Source organism: Phaseolus vulgaris, chromosome 10 (assembly GCF_051622355.1).
Source record: "Phaseolus vulgaris cultivar YP4 chromosome 10, ASM5162235v1, whole genome shotgun sequence".
Lineage (NCBI taxonomy): Eukaryota > Viridiplantae > Streptophyta > Magnoliopsida > Fabales > Fabaceae > Phaseolus > Phaseolus vulgaris.
The window spans coordinates 42,132,753-42,146,206 of NC_143507.1; the positions used below are offsets into that span (position 1 = coordinate 42,132,753).

Here is a 13,454-nt window from a genome sequence, read left to right on the forward strand (position 1 = left end):
CATTTTCCTTTGCTTCAATTCATCTTTTCATTCATTCCACACGTTTTCATGATGTCAGGAAAATATCTTTTAAGGCCAGAGAGGAAGTGGAATGCACTCCACATCCTTGAATTGGACAATTTGTCAAATATCACTGAATAAGTTTCTGTTCTGTTGTGTTACCCTCCTTATCCTTTCTTTCCCTTGTCTACTTTAGGCTACACAAGAAGAATATTCCCTTCAAATCAAAGTGAACATTAAGAACTGTGTCTCAATTCTGAAACAAATGGTTAATATTGCACTTTTGAACTAAATATCTGAAAATGAAATAGTGGCAATTTGCACAAATGAAGAAGCTTAAACGATTCCTCAACTGATTTCAATTTAAATTACTAGCATGAAACTGCAACAGATTCAACAAGAGATTGAAGATGCCACTACCATAGTTTTTGTATGGCATGGCAGGAAGTTACAATGGCCTAGAACTAATTCTGTATAAACTATGCTCTTCCTTAGTTCTTTTCCCCTCCTAAATTTTGAATTGTACAAGTTCATTACTCTGGAAACTCCTGCGTAGCTATTAGATTAAACATCATGTTCGTAGGACATTTTTTGCTCTCTGCCATTTCTATATCTTTTGCTACCTCCTCCTTCTGGAATTCCCTCCCTTTCCTCCTCTATATCTTGGAGTAGGTTCACCTGTCTTCACACCAAGATCAAGAAATACAAAGTCAGGTTAAGTCTCATCATAATGCATGAGGTATTATGCCATGTAATGTATATGAGGCACATGAATTTGGACTTACACAATTACCAGCCAAAAACCTGAGATAAACGAAATTGTATAAGCAGAAAACTAGAGGGAATCACTTACCACTTTTACATGCCTCACACATACTTCATTCTTTTGTATCCTCACTCACTGGTAATGATAGTTTACATGACCGACCTTGTGGACACGAACAACATAAAAGACTGAATGAAAGATTCAACTAAAAATAAACTATCTTTTCCCTTAACCAATACCCCCAACAGATCATGCAAATTCTTGTTGAGTTTAATTTCCATATACTGTCAGTCCAACACTTCATTTCTCATAATCATTATGTATGGCATGGATGGTATATGATGTATCAAATGAAAAATAAGAAAAATGCAGTATATACTGACCCCAAAACAGAAATTCTGGTAACTGGTATCAAAGACTGAGGAATCCTCTGCCTTCCCAAATTTCATCTCAGTGGAATTGCGTTTATTTGAACCAGAACTTTCACTGTAAGTCATGTAAGCAGATGAAGTAGAGCAATTGGCAGAAGAAAGAGAAGAGCTTCCATCCAATCCAATATCAGCTTGAAACATGTCTTCAAACAACTGCTGCAACTCCTCAAAGCTCTCCTCTCCATTTTCCTGTTATTTCACACATAAATTCATCAATTGTCTATGCCCAAATAAACTTAGCACCAACCTTTAGATGCTTTCAATTTTTTTCAAACTCTTACAAGATTATCATACCAAGGATGGTCCTTTCAAAACTAGCAAACTCAATGGAGTTCTCAGACCTATAGTTACAATTTAAAATATTCGAGAAGAGTTAATTTAGTTTTAATGGACACTTATTGAAAATTTTGATGATTATAATTTAGGCAAGAATGATAAAAAAAGGTGTTGGCTAACTGGCCTTCAACTAGTTGTTGATTTGGTCTGCGGCAAGAAACTTCAATATTAATCTTTTTTTTGGTCCAACGAGAAACTTCAATAATAGCCTTCCTATTTCATAGCATTTGGTTAGGTCCCAAGTCCAAAAAAGAAAAAAAGGTGGCTTGGTGACAATGGATTGGTCCATTCATGACAATCGAAAAACTATAAACTACATAGTATTTGACAAAAGCAAATACTATGTGTATGTCTAGCTTTATGCATCAAACAAAAAAAATATATAAAACAAACAACATTGAAATCGAATAGCTTTCTGACCCAACACCCCACTAGCTAGATGATGACTCACATTTGATTTGGTCTGACTCATCATTGTTAACATTTCGTCCAAAAAGTCCCCCATGCCCTGCAAAAGGAAATTCATTGTTTGATCAGCTCAAATAAATTATCGGATCACGAACAAGATTCAGTCCCCTCCACCAAAACCAAACTCGATTCGATGAATTATTCCCATCTCACTGAATTCTATAAGCAACATGCCCATGTGATTTGTGACAAACAAATTGACTTGTAGTATCAAAGCTTGTGCCTTTGTGGCAATCCCAATGAATACAGCCAAGTATTTGTAGGACTAATCGGATTCTTATTACTCCACAAGAAGATGCCCCTTCTAACACGAAAACAAAAACATGGACGGTGCAAAAAACAGAAACGTGACAAGACTCCAGGACAACAATAACACTCATGCATTCACACAATCTAATCATCACCGTTGAGTGAAAATCAGACCCTTCCTATCTCATGCATATTTTAAATATATAAGTCTTCTACTCTTCATTCACCTATTCTGATTACAAAATCGTAACAGTATAAAAACTAATAAAAAAATACGTGACTTCTAAAATGGTTATGTAAAATTAACAAACCTTAACAATTTAACTGTATATGATGATTGAATCTCAAATCTACACTATTTACTCTCCTTATTCCAATTTGGAAAGCCCCATGAAAAAACAAGTTTTACCCTTAAACACAAAGAAGAACAGAATTGAAAAAAGATAGAACCAAATTGGTTACTTTGAGAAAAAAGAGGGTCAAACTAAAATTGCTTCACTTCAAGGCAATGAAACATAGGGATGAGCAGAACTTAGGGCATGGTTACTGTAGAAGATGGCATGAGATGAGGTGAGTGACTTACGTTTTCGTCGTCATCACTATCGTAGACTCCAACGTCGTACATTAATCTTTTGTTGGCGTCAGATAAAACTGTCACAGAGGAAAAACACCATTTACATCAACCAAACAGCACAGAATGAAATTTCCAACAAGAACAAAAATTCCAACTTTGTTTCAATTTTTAGGAGAAAATGAACAAGTGAATCATGGGTCAATGTTCAATCGTGGAAACATCAAAAGGGCATTACCAGAATAGGCCTCCCCAATTTCCTGGAATTTCTTTTTAGCTTGTTCCACTAACTCTGAATTCCCAGATGCTGAACAACGATCCGGGTGCCATTTCTATCCAATCAAAAAACAAAACATCATTCATAACTGTTAATTTTGAAGAAACATGGTTCAGAAATGAGAAAAGCAGAACAGAGAAAGAAGCATTTGGGTTCAATTCCAACCTTTGCAAGTTTCTTATATGCATTCTTTAGCTCCAATTCAGTGCACTCCTTTTTCAACCCCAAGATCGTATAGAAGTCACTGCTTTTGTTTCCTTCATTAGCCATTGTTATTCCCACCACCAACAACAAACCAAACTTCCCACAAAAAAAAACCACACCAAAGCAAAACTCTCCACCGAACCAATCAAATATCAAACCAAGGTTTGTTGTCGACAAATTGAACTTACACACAACCTCAGTACAGCCATAACATTAAAAAAGGAACACCAAAATCACACACAATCACAACAATATTAATACCACTGTTAAGTAAATGGTATTATATATACACAAATATATTATAAAACTTTGATGGCAAGTTGGGTTTGGTGCTCTACATGTTTGTGAATAGGGACACGGAACTCAGCACTTGCTTTTGATTCCGTGGAGTGAAAGGTGAAGAGCAAATTAGGATCTCATGAACACTCCAGAACCTCGAATCCTGCCTTGCACCTTATATAGTTTTTTTTTTTTTTTATATATTTGGTTTTCATACTCTTTAAAGAAAAAAATAAAGTATGATAAAAACACCCTTTTAGTTTTATTCTAGTTTCCTCAATTTTTTATAAAATACCAATTACAATTTTGATGAAGTGCATATAAATTAGTGATTTTTTTGAAGAATATGTATAAAAAAGTGTTCTTTAAGAAAATGGATGGAAGTAAAAAATAATAAAAATTGATGAAAAGCAAGGTGGTTGATTTTGACTATGGTATGAGAATAGAGAGGGTGGTAACGTAGGGCTGAGAATCTGTGGTGGGTTAGATATTTCATGGGAGGGTGTGTCCAGAAGGTTCTTTCTTTGTGATTGTGAAACTCCATTTTTTCTTTGTGAATGTGAAAGTCCTTTTCTTTATGAGTTTGTGAATTTTAAGAGGAGAGAGATGAAAGTGTGGGTCCCACTGGTTTTTGGGGCTGTTTAACAGCTTGGAGAAATTGATTGCTGCTGCCTCGTCGCACTTGTCACTGTCCTATAACATACACAGAAAAAAGGTTAAAGACTCAACTCACTTTTCCAAAGTAGGTTATGTTTCTGCAAAATATATACAATAAATACTTCATTATAAAGCTTTTTTGTTATTAAATTTGTAATATTAAAGATCAACTTCACACTAAGAAAAGTTTATTATTATTCTGTCTCCCACGTTCATATACTTAATGGTCACGATCCAAAAATATAATATTTCAATTTCAGGAAAAAAAAAAAGAAAAAAAAGTGACACTATGGAATTTTGGAAGATGAGACTAGACATTAGGGAATGTCGTCAGCATTCATTGCATGTTTGCATGCAAGGTGAAAATAAGAGAAAACTAGGTTTACACACTTAATCCATAAAAATATTATTTCAAAAAGAATATAATTAAGAAAACTATTATTTTTCTTTTTTTATCAGTTGATTGTTTTTTGCCTTTTTTTTATTAAATATTTTGTTTTCACAAACTCTATATTTGTAAAAAATACTCTGATGTTGAAGTTAGATCCTGATATTTAGTGTTTGATACCATTAATGTGTGTATCTCTTTATATGATTATCACGGATTCTTTGTTATTGAACTGGATTAGAGTTTTGGATCATAATGAGAAATGTCTTACTTAATGTTGAATTACTTTAATGCATTTAATCTTATGTTGAACCTAATGAATTTTGTTCATGTCAACACTAACCAAATGCTGAGAGCTCTATTTATCGTCTAGTACAAACCGACACAGTTTATAATATAATTTCTCCAGAATCTGATACATGATTATCAATATATCATCATTCAATTACCATTTTCTATTTCTTTCTTCAAGTACTTGGTTTTCTACTAAAACAAAGACTTGATATATACAGTTTGGTAAATTTATGAAATGATTTCTTGCAAAAACCAGTCTTGATGCAGAAACACAGTAGTAGAGTGAAGAGAGAAGAGTGATATTTTGAAGTATTGGGTTATAGGGCAGTGATCTTTGATCTCATGTGATGCAATGAAGTAGACATGAGGTATGATCCCGTGGGACCAGAAAGTGCTGAACCACAAGAGTTATGGCAGTGACAAAGACAAATAGTCCTTTGGATGGTGGTCCCTCATGGCCATGTAGGACTAGAAGTCCCTCGAAATCACGTGCCACATCGTGACACAATACCACACTAATATGTATGATACCACCATCTTCAATTCTTCATCACACGCATGCACTTAAAGGAGACATTGTCTTGCAAGTAGAAGGAAAAGAAGGGTATGTGGATCGTGGACCACTCATGGCCTTAGCTTGCATGAACACTCTAGCACCTATGTTCATGTAACCCTTTTTTTTTTTTACCATTTTCAGTACTTCTTAATCTTCTACTTTTACATGCAAATTTCTCTCTTGTTTGAATTTGATTAGACTGGTTTTGATTGGGTAAACTTTTGGAGTGTTTATGAAATCATTTTTTGTTTGAATTTCAACCTATAACGAGTTCAAATATAATTCAAATGTTTTTTGCTTTTGTTCACAGAAGATTGAAATGGGCAACAAGCATTTTTGTCCACATGATTCTTTTATAGAAACTGAACCATTCAGTCAAAATTATGGGTGACCCCTTATTCATAAGATGTAAGTTTTAAAAATAATAGAAAACAAACAATTGTATTGTACGTGATGAGAAGAGTTAACACCGACAATTTATGTGTGAAAAAAGTAGTTAAAATTTATTATTTTACATGTTTTTCTTATATAGATAATACAAAACCCCCCTTTGTATTATTTTCTTAGATAAATTTATTTCTTAACTATTTAACAATTTATAATTTATTAATAAAAAAAGACATTTAATTGCTATGTATATTCCCACCGATTTTTTTTTATTGTTTTGTATTTTGCGAAGTTCCCTTTGTTTATTTAAATAAATGACGGATTGAAGTCCTTCAATCTAAGAAAAAAAAAGTGAGTATCTAAGCTCTTTTTAGGATTTCTATTATCTTCCTAAAATTATACAATCATCGTATTTTGCAAACTAGTTTTATAAAATTAGATTAAAAATATATTTTTTTCTTATATATCAAAATTTATCATAACAAAATTGGTTGAAAGCTAATAAAAAACATATCTATGTCTAAATCAACTTCACAACATCAATTTATAAGATAATATACAATTCGTTCATATCCTAATTGATGTGACATTTCTAAAAATTTTAGTCCCTACTTTTAGAACTTAAGTGATAATAACAACATATGTTTATGAACAAAGTGAAAAAAAAAGTTAATTTAAGATATTTCAACAAAATACTAAAAACCTATTCAAGTTTTTTCTTATTTTTAAAAATTAGTATTATAATAAAGAAAATACTTTATTTAATAATTTTTTTAGTGTGAATTGTTGGAAATAATTTTTCTAAAACAGGGCATCATGTTTAGGAGGAAAAGAAAAACCATATCCTTTCATTGGTTGTTGTCTTGTTGGAAGGCAATTGTCCACGAGTTCAAATTCCCATCTCATCATCTTAATCTTCAAAAAGTTTGTGGGGGCACTCCATTTTTGTTCAATATTTTCAGAAACTATTTTATTTCAGCTGGCTAAACTTGACCAATAACTCAGCAAAAACAAGGTTCATGGCATTGACTTCTTATGGCCATTTGCAACTAGTCTTTCACAACTTGCACACTGAAGAAAGACACCAATTTGCAGTAGTTTAATGCAGCCAAGAAGATACCCTTTTTGTTTAGTTACTTATGTTATGTGGCCCCATACACTCTAATCACACTTCCAATATTAGTAATAATTCAAAGAAAGGAGAAAAAGAGAACAATGCAAAATATAGCAAGTTGTTGCAAGAATAATAATTTAACTGTCAAGTGGCTTTACTGTGACATACAAGGACGTTTTATTATTATAAGAATTGATACTCTTAGTTTTGCTTTTTTTTACAGTAAATGCAACAAGTGGTGTTAGCTGGTTTCCTTTAATATACAAAGAGAGAAGAAGAGTTTATCCTAAGCTACAATTATTGTTGCATCACTCTATAATTTTCATTTTAAAATTCATCATTACATTAACAAAAGTATCATGTAGTAAGTTTATCTATAAAATCATACATTAATTTGAATTAAGGTTTATTAAATACAAAATACCAAATATCAATAATTTTTTATGTTTGTTTTTAAGCAAATTATTCCTCCATCTCCATACATATTAACTGTGAAAAGTCAATTTTAATATTCCTTTTAAAAATTTTAAATAACTCTAAATAAAACATAACTCCATCTATCTAAATAATCTCAATTACACTCCTGTACCCTGGTACTTTCCTTCCACTTGAGACACGTCCATTCTTTTTCAGCTACATCGTTTGATAGAGTAGTTCTTTATCATTTGCCATGTTTTAATTACTTCATAAGATAAATTCACACTTACTTGAGGACTTGAGTCTCTTGTAGTTAGAAGTTTGTCCTCATGTAACATCACAAAAAATTTATCAAGAAAGAAAATAACTATTGTTACACTTGTGATGGTTCCATGAAATTTGATTTTTTTATAATTTAAAGCAAATTATGAACTCTCGGAATCAAAAGTTTACTCTACAACATGAAAATAACTTTTTTTTTTTTGTATTCCTATTTTGCACCTCGTTTACTTTCTTTCTAAGTTTTGTGACTTCTAAATTGTAGAATAAGTGAGAATTTTACTTCAATATATGACCATATGCAAAGCATCTGAAACCCCTAGCCCAATTGAAGTGGATTGTGTTTGTGTATCCTTCTTCTAGTTACAATTCAAGAACAAAAAGATTTACACAGGCACTGTCCTTTCATAGAAACCTAATTTATTATTATTTTAATCACTGTAATGTAAGAACAGATGCTTATTTTACTAGTTTTTAATCACTGTAATGTAAGAACAGATGTTTATTTTGTCCAAGTTAAGAAGATATCTTTAAAATGCTTTAGTTTAAAAAAATCTAAAAATATTTTAGTGGGAAAACTAATACAAGTACATGAAAGATATTCATTCTAATTAATTCATTTAGATGATTAAGTTAAGTAAGGTATACCAAAAACTATTTATATCCAAAGAGTAGATTTAACATAATAAGATGAAACAGTATGAAGCTTGTAGTTATAAGTTTATCTTATTAGGATCTTCAGTCATTGTGACTGATAGCACTGATAAGATAAGATATTTTCTGCAGAAAAATGCAGCAGATAACGAGGAGTGGGTAATGGCATATACTTCAAAAGGAAAAAGAAAAGTCTGCAAGCCCAATTATAGATCACATAATAAATCAAAGGAAACCTATGATATTTTCTTTATTGTGACATTAGTCCAAAAAGATCTATTATCCTGGTTACGACTAGTCTTTGTTCAAATACCACGTTGATCACATTTAATGAAATATTTATTTCCAATAACATATTCATTTCCTCTGCAGAATTCAAAAATGAGATTTTTCAGGAAAATATAATCCAGTTGCATTCATATTAATGATATATTAAAGTTATTGCAAGATACCTAACACAAAAAATCAAATAAGTTTCATTCAAAGCAATAAGTAATGAATACACAAATTCTCCCTCCACCTCCCTACCTACCTTTATACCTCCATATTAATTATAAAAAATTAATTTTAACCTTTTCAAAAATTTTAAATAATCCTAAATAAATAATAACCTCATTTTTTTTAAATAACATCAACTATAACACCACAATCCATACATTCCTTCCAGAACAATTTAATTTTTTTTTCCAACCAGTATTTGAGAAAACAATTCCATCATTTGAACGTATGAAAATTAAAAAAAAATTCGTTATATATATATATATATATATATATATATATAATTTTGTACTTTATTTCTTGCATCTCGTTAATTTTTTTTTTTAATTTTGTAGCTTCCAAAGAATGAAAAAAAAAGCGAACGAAAACATAAAAACACCACAAATTTACCTCAATCACCAACACTATCAGCTACCACAAACAACAACGACCACCACCACTTGAAAATGAAAAAAAAAAAATGCACTACATTCTCCACCATAACCAGAAGGAAATTGTTGAAAACACAAAAAAAAGTATGAAGATGGAGGGAAAATATATGGAGGGAGAGGGAGAATTTATCGTACATCCATTATCACTCTTTTCAAAACATTCTCAATTATCTATTTTTAGCTTAAATTTATAAGAAAACACAATATAAAAATGAGCCTCGGCCCATTTGTTTTAAAGTTAAGCATACTTTATTTTAGTGAAATAATTTTGAATTAATAAACAGCTGAAATTTGCCTTTCTATTGAAAAGTGAATTAATAAGTGATAGATCATGAAACATGCATTATTTTGAGTTATAATGATTTTCAGTCATTGGTAAGGATACTATTTCAAAGAGTACATCAGGAAATATATTGCTATCATTTCACATTTAGAAACCCTTTCTTAGCAGAAGGCATCAGTTAGTTTGGCAAACTAGAGTAGTAAGCTACTAATATCCTATAGCATGAGAAGATCATAATTGCTGTCATCAGCTTTAATTTATGTATGGGTACAAGACCAGCTCATGATGAGATTTGGCCACTATTACTAGGTTAGTAGCATTGCACATTTCTATCAAATTCATTCACCACATTTAATTCATGACCGACAATCCAATTATGTCAGCAATATTTTCAAGGTGACAATAAGTCTTGATTCTTCTGCTATGAACATGATGAAAACAATGAATTTTGTTCTTTGCAAGTGCTTACATTATTGGACCTACTATAGCACTCAATAATACAGTCTTTGTATCGGTACTGTGAAAACTACCAAATACATTTTTCCATTGAGAACCATAAAATGATACATTATTATTACAAAAAAGGGCTCCCTAAAAGAAGAGGAAAATTCTTGATTTTTATGTGTAACCTATACACTTCATTCTGTCCTCAAGGCTTTGATCCAATCAAGTTCAACTCTGAAATCACCTGGTCCAGATCTAGCACCTGGGACACCACCCTCAGCATTGATAGACAAAGACATGCCCAAAATACGAGATGGATTCATTTCCAATTGTGCATCTATAACATTCCCTCTCCATGTAGGTAAATACCGAGCTAGAGGAATCTGGTCAATCAATGAATTTAATATGCATGTGATACCCATCACTTGTGTTGATATAGAAAATCAACTAGGTACAAACAATACAAAGAAACTCTTATGTCACTAGGTAAGGCTCACTACTTAGATTACACGATGTCATTGGACTTGGATGAAGAGCATGAGTGATCCGTGTTTAGTATATTGAAAATTTTTATGTTGGCTGCTGAGGATCTACACAACCCTCCTTTTATCAGGGCATGAGCTGATTATGAAGCCATAGACCGAGATTAACCATGTACAAAACCTAGCAAAATTCTATCATATGTTGACATGTTATCCACTCAACTTCAAATAATAAGATTGGAGCACATCAAGACCTACTTTACTCACAAATAACAATGTTGATATTTAATACTTTTATGAGTAGCAGACATGACGGCCTGAGTTTTTCCAAATATGAGCAGCACAGAAATTACATTGTTAAACATAAGATCCACAGAAACAATCAACATTTCTTATTCACAAAAGCTACCTCATAAAAACTACAACTATGATACCACTAGAAAATAGTATGGCAAATTTTGAAAATCAGAAGAGACGAATAAAAAGCCATAGTTTATCTAATTATTGTCATATTCACATCTTTATTGGTATTAAGTTTCAAAAGAATAAAAAAGAAAAAAACTTGTGAATGCAGTTAGAAGAAGTTGAAGTGCTTGTGAACAGTCTAAGATATATACGAGTCTGATATGGTTATGACACAAACAACCATTATTTTGAAGTGTTTATACTTCCTTGGAAGCCTCCTGAAATGTATCAGAAGCTTTCCAACTTACAAATTCCATGATCCAGTGTTGTGTTAATGCTCTAGAGATTTATAATCAAAGCAAAACAGTACATTATTCCGGGAAATAGTGTACTGTTATAATTTGATTCCAGGAATAGTATTTCCTCATCACACCTAGACCTTTTATAAACATTGCAGTAGCAAGGCTTCTAAGGAAGTAGATGGAAAGCTACAGAAGCAATGTGGTGATGTGCAACATCTTTCGTTGCATCTTATTTGACTTGTCCAAGTCCTTATTTTCCCAAAGATAAACCTATAACTTTCGCCATTTAATTCGGCACAACTAGTAAAATAGTGTATGCAGGAGAAATTATCATAAGTTTCAAGCAACAGGATATATATCACTCAAAGAAGTTACTTGAGCAGACATCCCACCAAAGAGAAACACAGTGAAAGCCTAGTCAATCATGAGTAGGTTGTAAGCAGTGAGAAGCAAATAGAACTTACCTTTGTAATGTACCAGTTGCCTTCAGGCACATAAACAAAAGCCTGCCATGAGTTATCTTCCATCTGTCCCGGTGAATTGACCCAATTCTCTGTGTAGATCTGTACAAAAATCACCCCAGGCAGAATGCTCATAAACCCACCTCAGAAATGAAATTTTTAAGCCCTCAACTTCTAGATTTTCTAGCATAACATAATTGGCAATGAAAAAGTGCACTCACAGTAGATATATAACATCTTCCATCTCCTTTAAGTTTCATAGCAATAGTATCATATGAATCCAAATCAATAAAGCCATCAAACTGCAAAGACACAAAAAACTGTGTAAGAATAACATATTTAATATAGAATTTCTCTCCCGCTCACTGTCAGTGTAAAGATTTTTCCACTATGAACTAATCAGAAATTCTTAGATATGATTTTTTAAAATAGTTAGTACAAAACTGAGCAATATTATCATACTTCAAAGATGACAATATCAACGATTGAATAGCGAAAAAACCCTTTACAACTTACATTGTTAGTGCATTGTAATCAAATTTGTTTGTACAGAAAAAACAAAAATCAAGCACCAATAATCACATTAATTAAATATAACATGGTTTTGAAAAAATCAACCTTTTTTGAGCGCATTCCACAGAAGCCACTACGACTGATGTTCCATTTAGAGCCCTCAGAGACATCTTGAGAGAGGTTCCCGGAGAAGATTCCAGAAGTTACCCCATTCTCCGACTCTGTTATCTGCAGAGACGCAGAGGACAAACCTGGGTAACAACGAATCATTAAAAACCCCGAAAACTAAAAGGATGAAAGAAAAAAAAAATGTAAACTTCACTAGAATCAATGAAGTAGTGGCACGAAACGAGGCACCCCACCTCCAAATTCGGAATCCGAATACAAATGCCACTTGCTTAACTCTTGCTTGGAATTGAAGCTGAAGATGGGTCTCTCCGGTGGTGGCATCAAATCATCGAGATTACCGGATATAGCTTTTGTTCCAATGCAGAAAGGAGTTACAGAGAGCAAACATTTAGAGTAACAGAGAATGAATTGAAGATTGAAAAGAAAAAGAACCTCTCTTGGTGGCATCAACCGAAGCTTGTATCAGTCTTCGCAATCTCGACATCTCTCCCTCTCTGCTTGGCACCGCCGCCACCACCAACAGTGGCGACAGCTCCAACCAACAGGCTTATCACTAAACGGGCCTTCTTTTTTGGGCTTCTTCAGTTTTTGGCCCAACTATGCAGCCCAAAATCTTGTGTCTGTAAGTGTAACAAGTTTAGGACTGTTTCTTCCTGCACCTCCATACCTTCTTCTCTCACCTCCATAAATTTTCGAATTTCCAAAAATGCCTCTTTATAATATTTTGGATTACGTAATTCAGAATTCATTTTTTAAATTTGTAATTAGCTTCCGGATTACATAACCTGGAAGCCTTTTTTCAGATGCATGATTACTTTCCGGATTATATAATTCAGAAGTCTTATTTAGCTTTCAGATTATGTAATCCGGAAGTCTTTTTTCAAATGAGTTTTCGAATTACATAATCCAGAAACTACTTTATGGAGGTGACACAAGAAGGATAAAAATATATTTTTCATGTTGTGTATGAAGGTGACAGAAGAAGATATAGAGGTGGAGGAAGAAACCGTCCAAGTTTAGTTGTCCCATTTTAGTTCATACATCATAAAAAAATCTTGTAATTTCGGTTTCATTCTTAATTTGACATATATTAATATTAAGGTATTTTATTTTTTAATATTTTGATTAACTAAATCATTTCTTTATGGTACCTAAAATGAAAATGTTAAATCTATAGTT

General features: G+C 32.4%; 2 protein-coding genes across 5 annotated transcripts; both read right to left on the reverse strand.

Annotated features, from left to right (window-relative positions):
• Positions 1–331: 331 nt before the first annotated feature.
• LOC137818590 (uncharacterized) lies at positions 332–4,150 on the reverse strand. Of its 4 annotated transcripts, none has more exons than XM_068622112.2 (7): positions 3,264–4,142; positions 3,060–3,153; positions 2,834–2,901; positions 1,985–2,041; positions 1,150–1,386; positions 854–928; positions 332–678 (listed from the first exon to the last, which is right to left on the reverse strand). In XM_068622112.2, the coding sequence occupies exons 1-6, from the start codon at positions 3,366–3,368 to the stop codon at positions 899–901; spliced, it is 591 nt and encodes a 196-aa protein (XP_068478213.2). In that variant the 5' UTR covers positions 3,369–4,142; the 3' UTR covers positions 332–678; positions 854–898. The 4 variants fall into 4 exon arrangements, with proteins under 4 accessions (XP_068478213.2, XP_068478212.2, XP_068478211.2 ...); XM_068622111.2 differs by having other exon boundaries at positions 332–682; XM_068622110.2 differs by lacking the exon at positions 854–928 and having other exon boundaries at positions 332–682; positions 3,264–4,150.
• A 5,777-nt stretch (positions 4,151–9,927) lies between these two features.
• LOC137818960 (putative complex I intermediate-associated protein 30) lies at positions 9,928–12,869 on the reverse strand. Its single transcript, XM_068622629.2, has 6 exons — positions 12,708–12,869; positions 12,509–12,622; positions 12,252–12,397; positions 11,855–11,935; positions 11,637–11,735; positions 9,928–10,366 (listed from the first exon to the last, which is right to left on the reverse strand). Exons 1-6 carry the CDS (start codon positions 12,757–12,759, stop codon positions 10,178–10,180), a joined length of 681 nt encoding a protein of 226 aa, XP_068478730.1. The 5' UTR covers positions 12,760–12,869; the 3' UTR covers positions 9,928–10,177.
• Positions 12,870–13,454: the final 585 nt, after the last annotated feature.

Bases quoted from the DNA above. Each gene is read 5' to 3' on its own strand.
- LOC137818590 (XM_068622109.2), bottom strand. From the start codon at position 3,368: ATGGCTAATGAAGGAAACAAAAGCAGTGACTTCTATACGATCTTGGGG. The intron at 2,042-2,833 runs GTAAGTCACTCA...TTCCTTTTGCAG, and splicing joins ATAGTGATGACGACGAAAAC to GGCATGGGGGACTTTTTGGA. The intron at 1,387-1,984 runs GTGAGTCATCAT...GTGAAATAACAG, and splicing joins TGAGTCAGACCAAATCAAAT to GAAAATGGAGAGGAGAGCTT.
- LOC137818960 (XM_068622629.2), bottom strand. From the start codon at position 12,759: ATGTCGAGATTGCGAAGACTGATACAAGCTTCGGTTGATGCCACCAAG. The intron at 12,398-12,508 runs GTGGGGTGCCTC...GTTGTTACCCAG, and splicing joins TTCGGATTCCGAATTTGGAG to GTTTGTCCTCTGCGTCTCTG. The intron at 11,936-12,251 runs GTTGATTTTTTC...GTGTCTTTGCAG, and splicing joins GTGGAATGCGCTCAAAAAAG to TTTGATGGCTTTATTGATTT.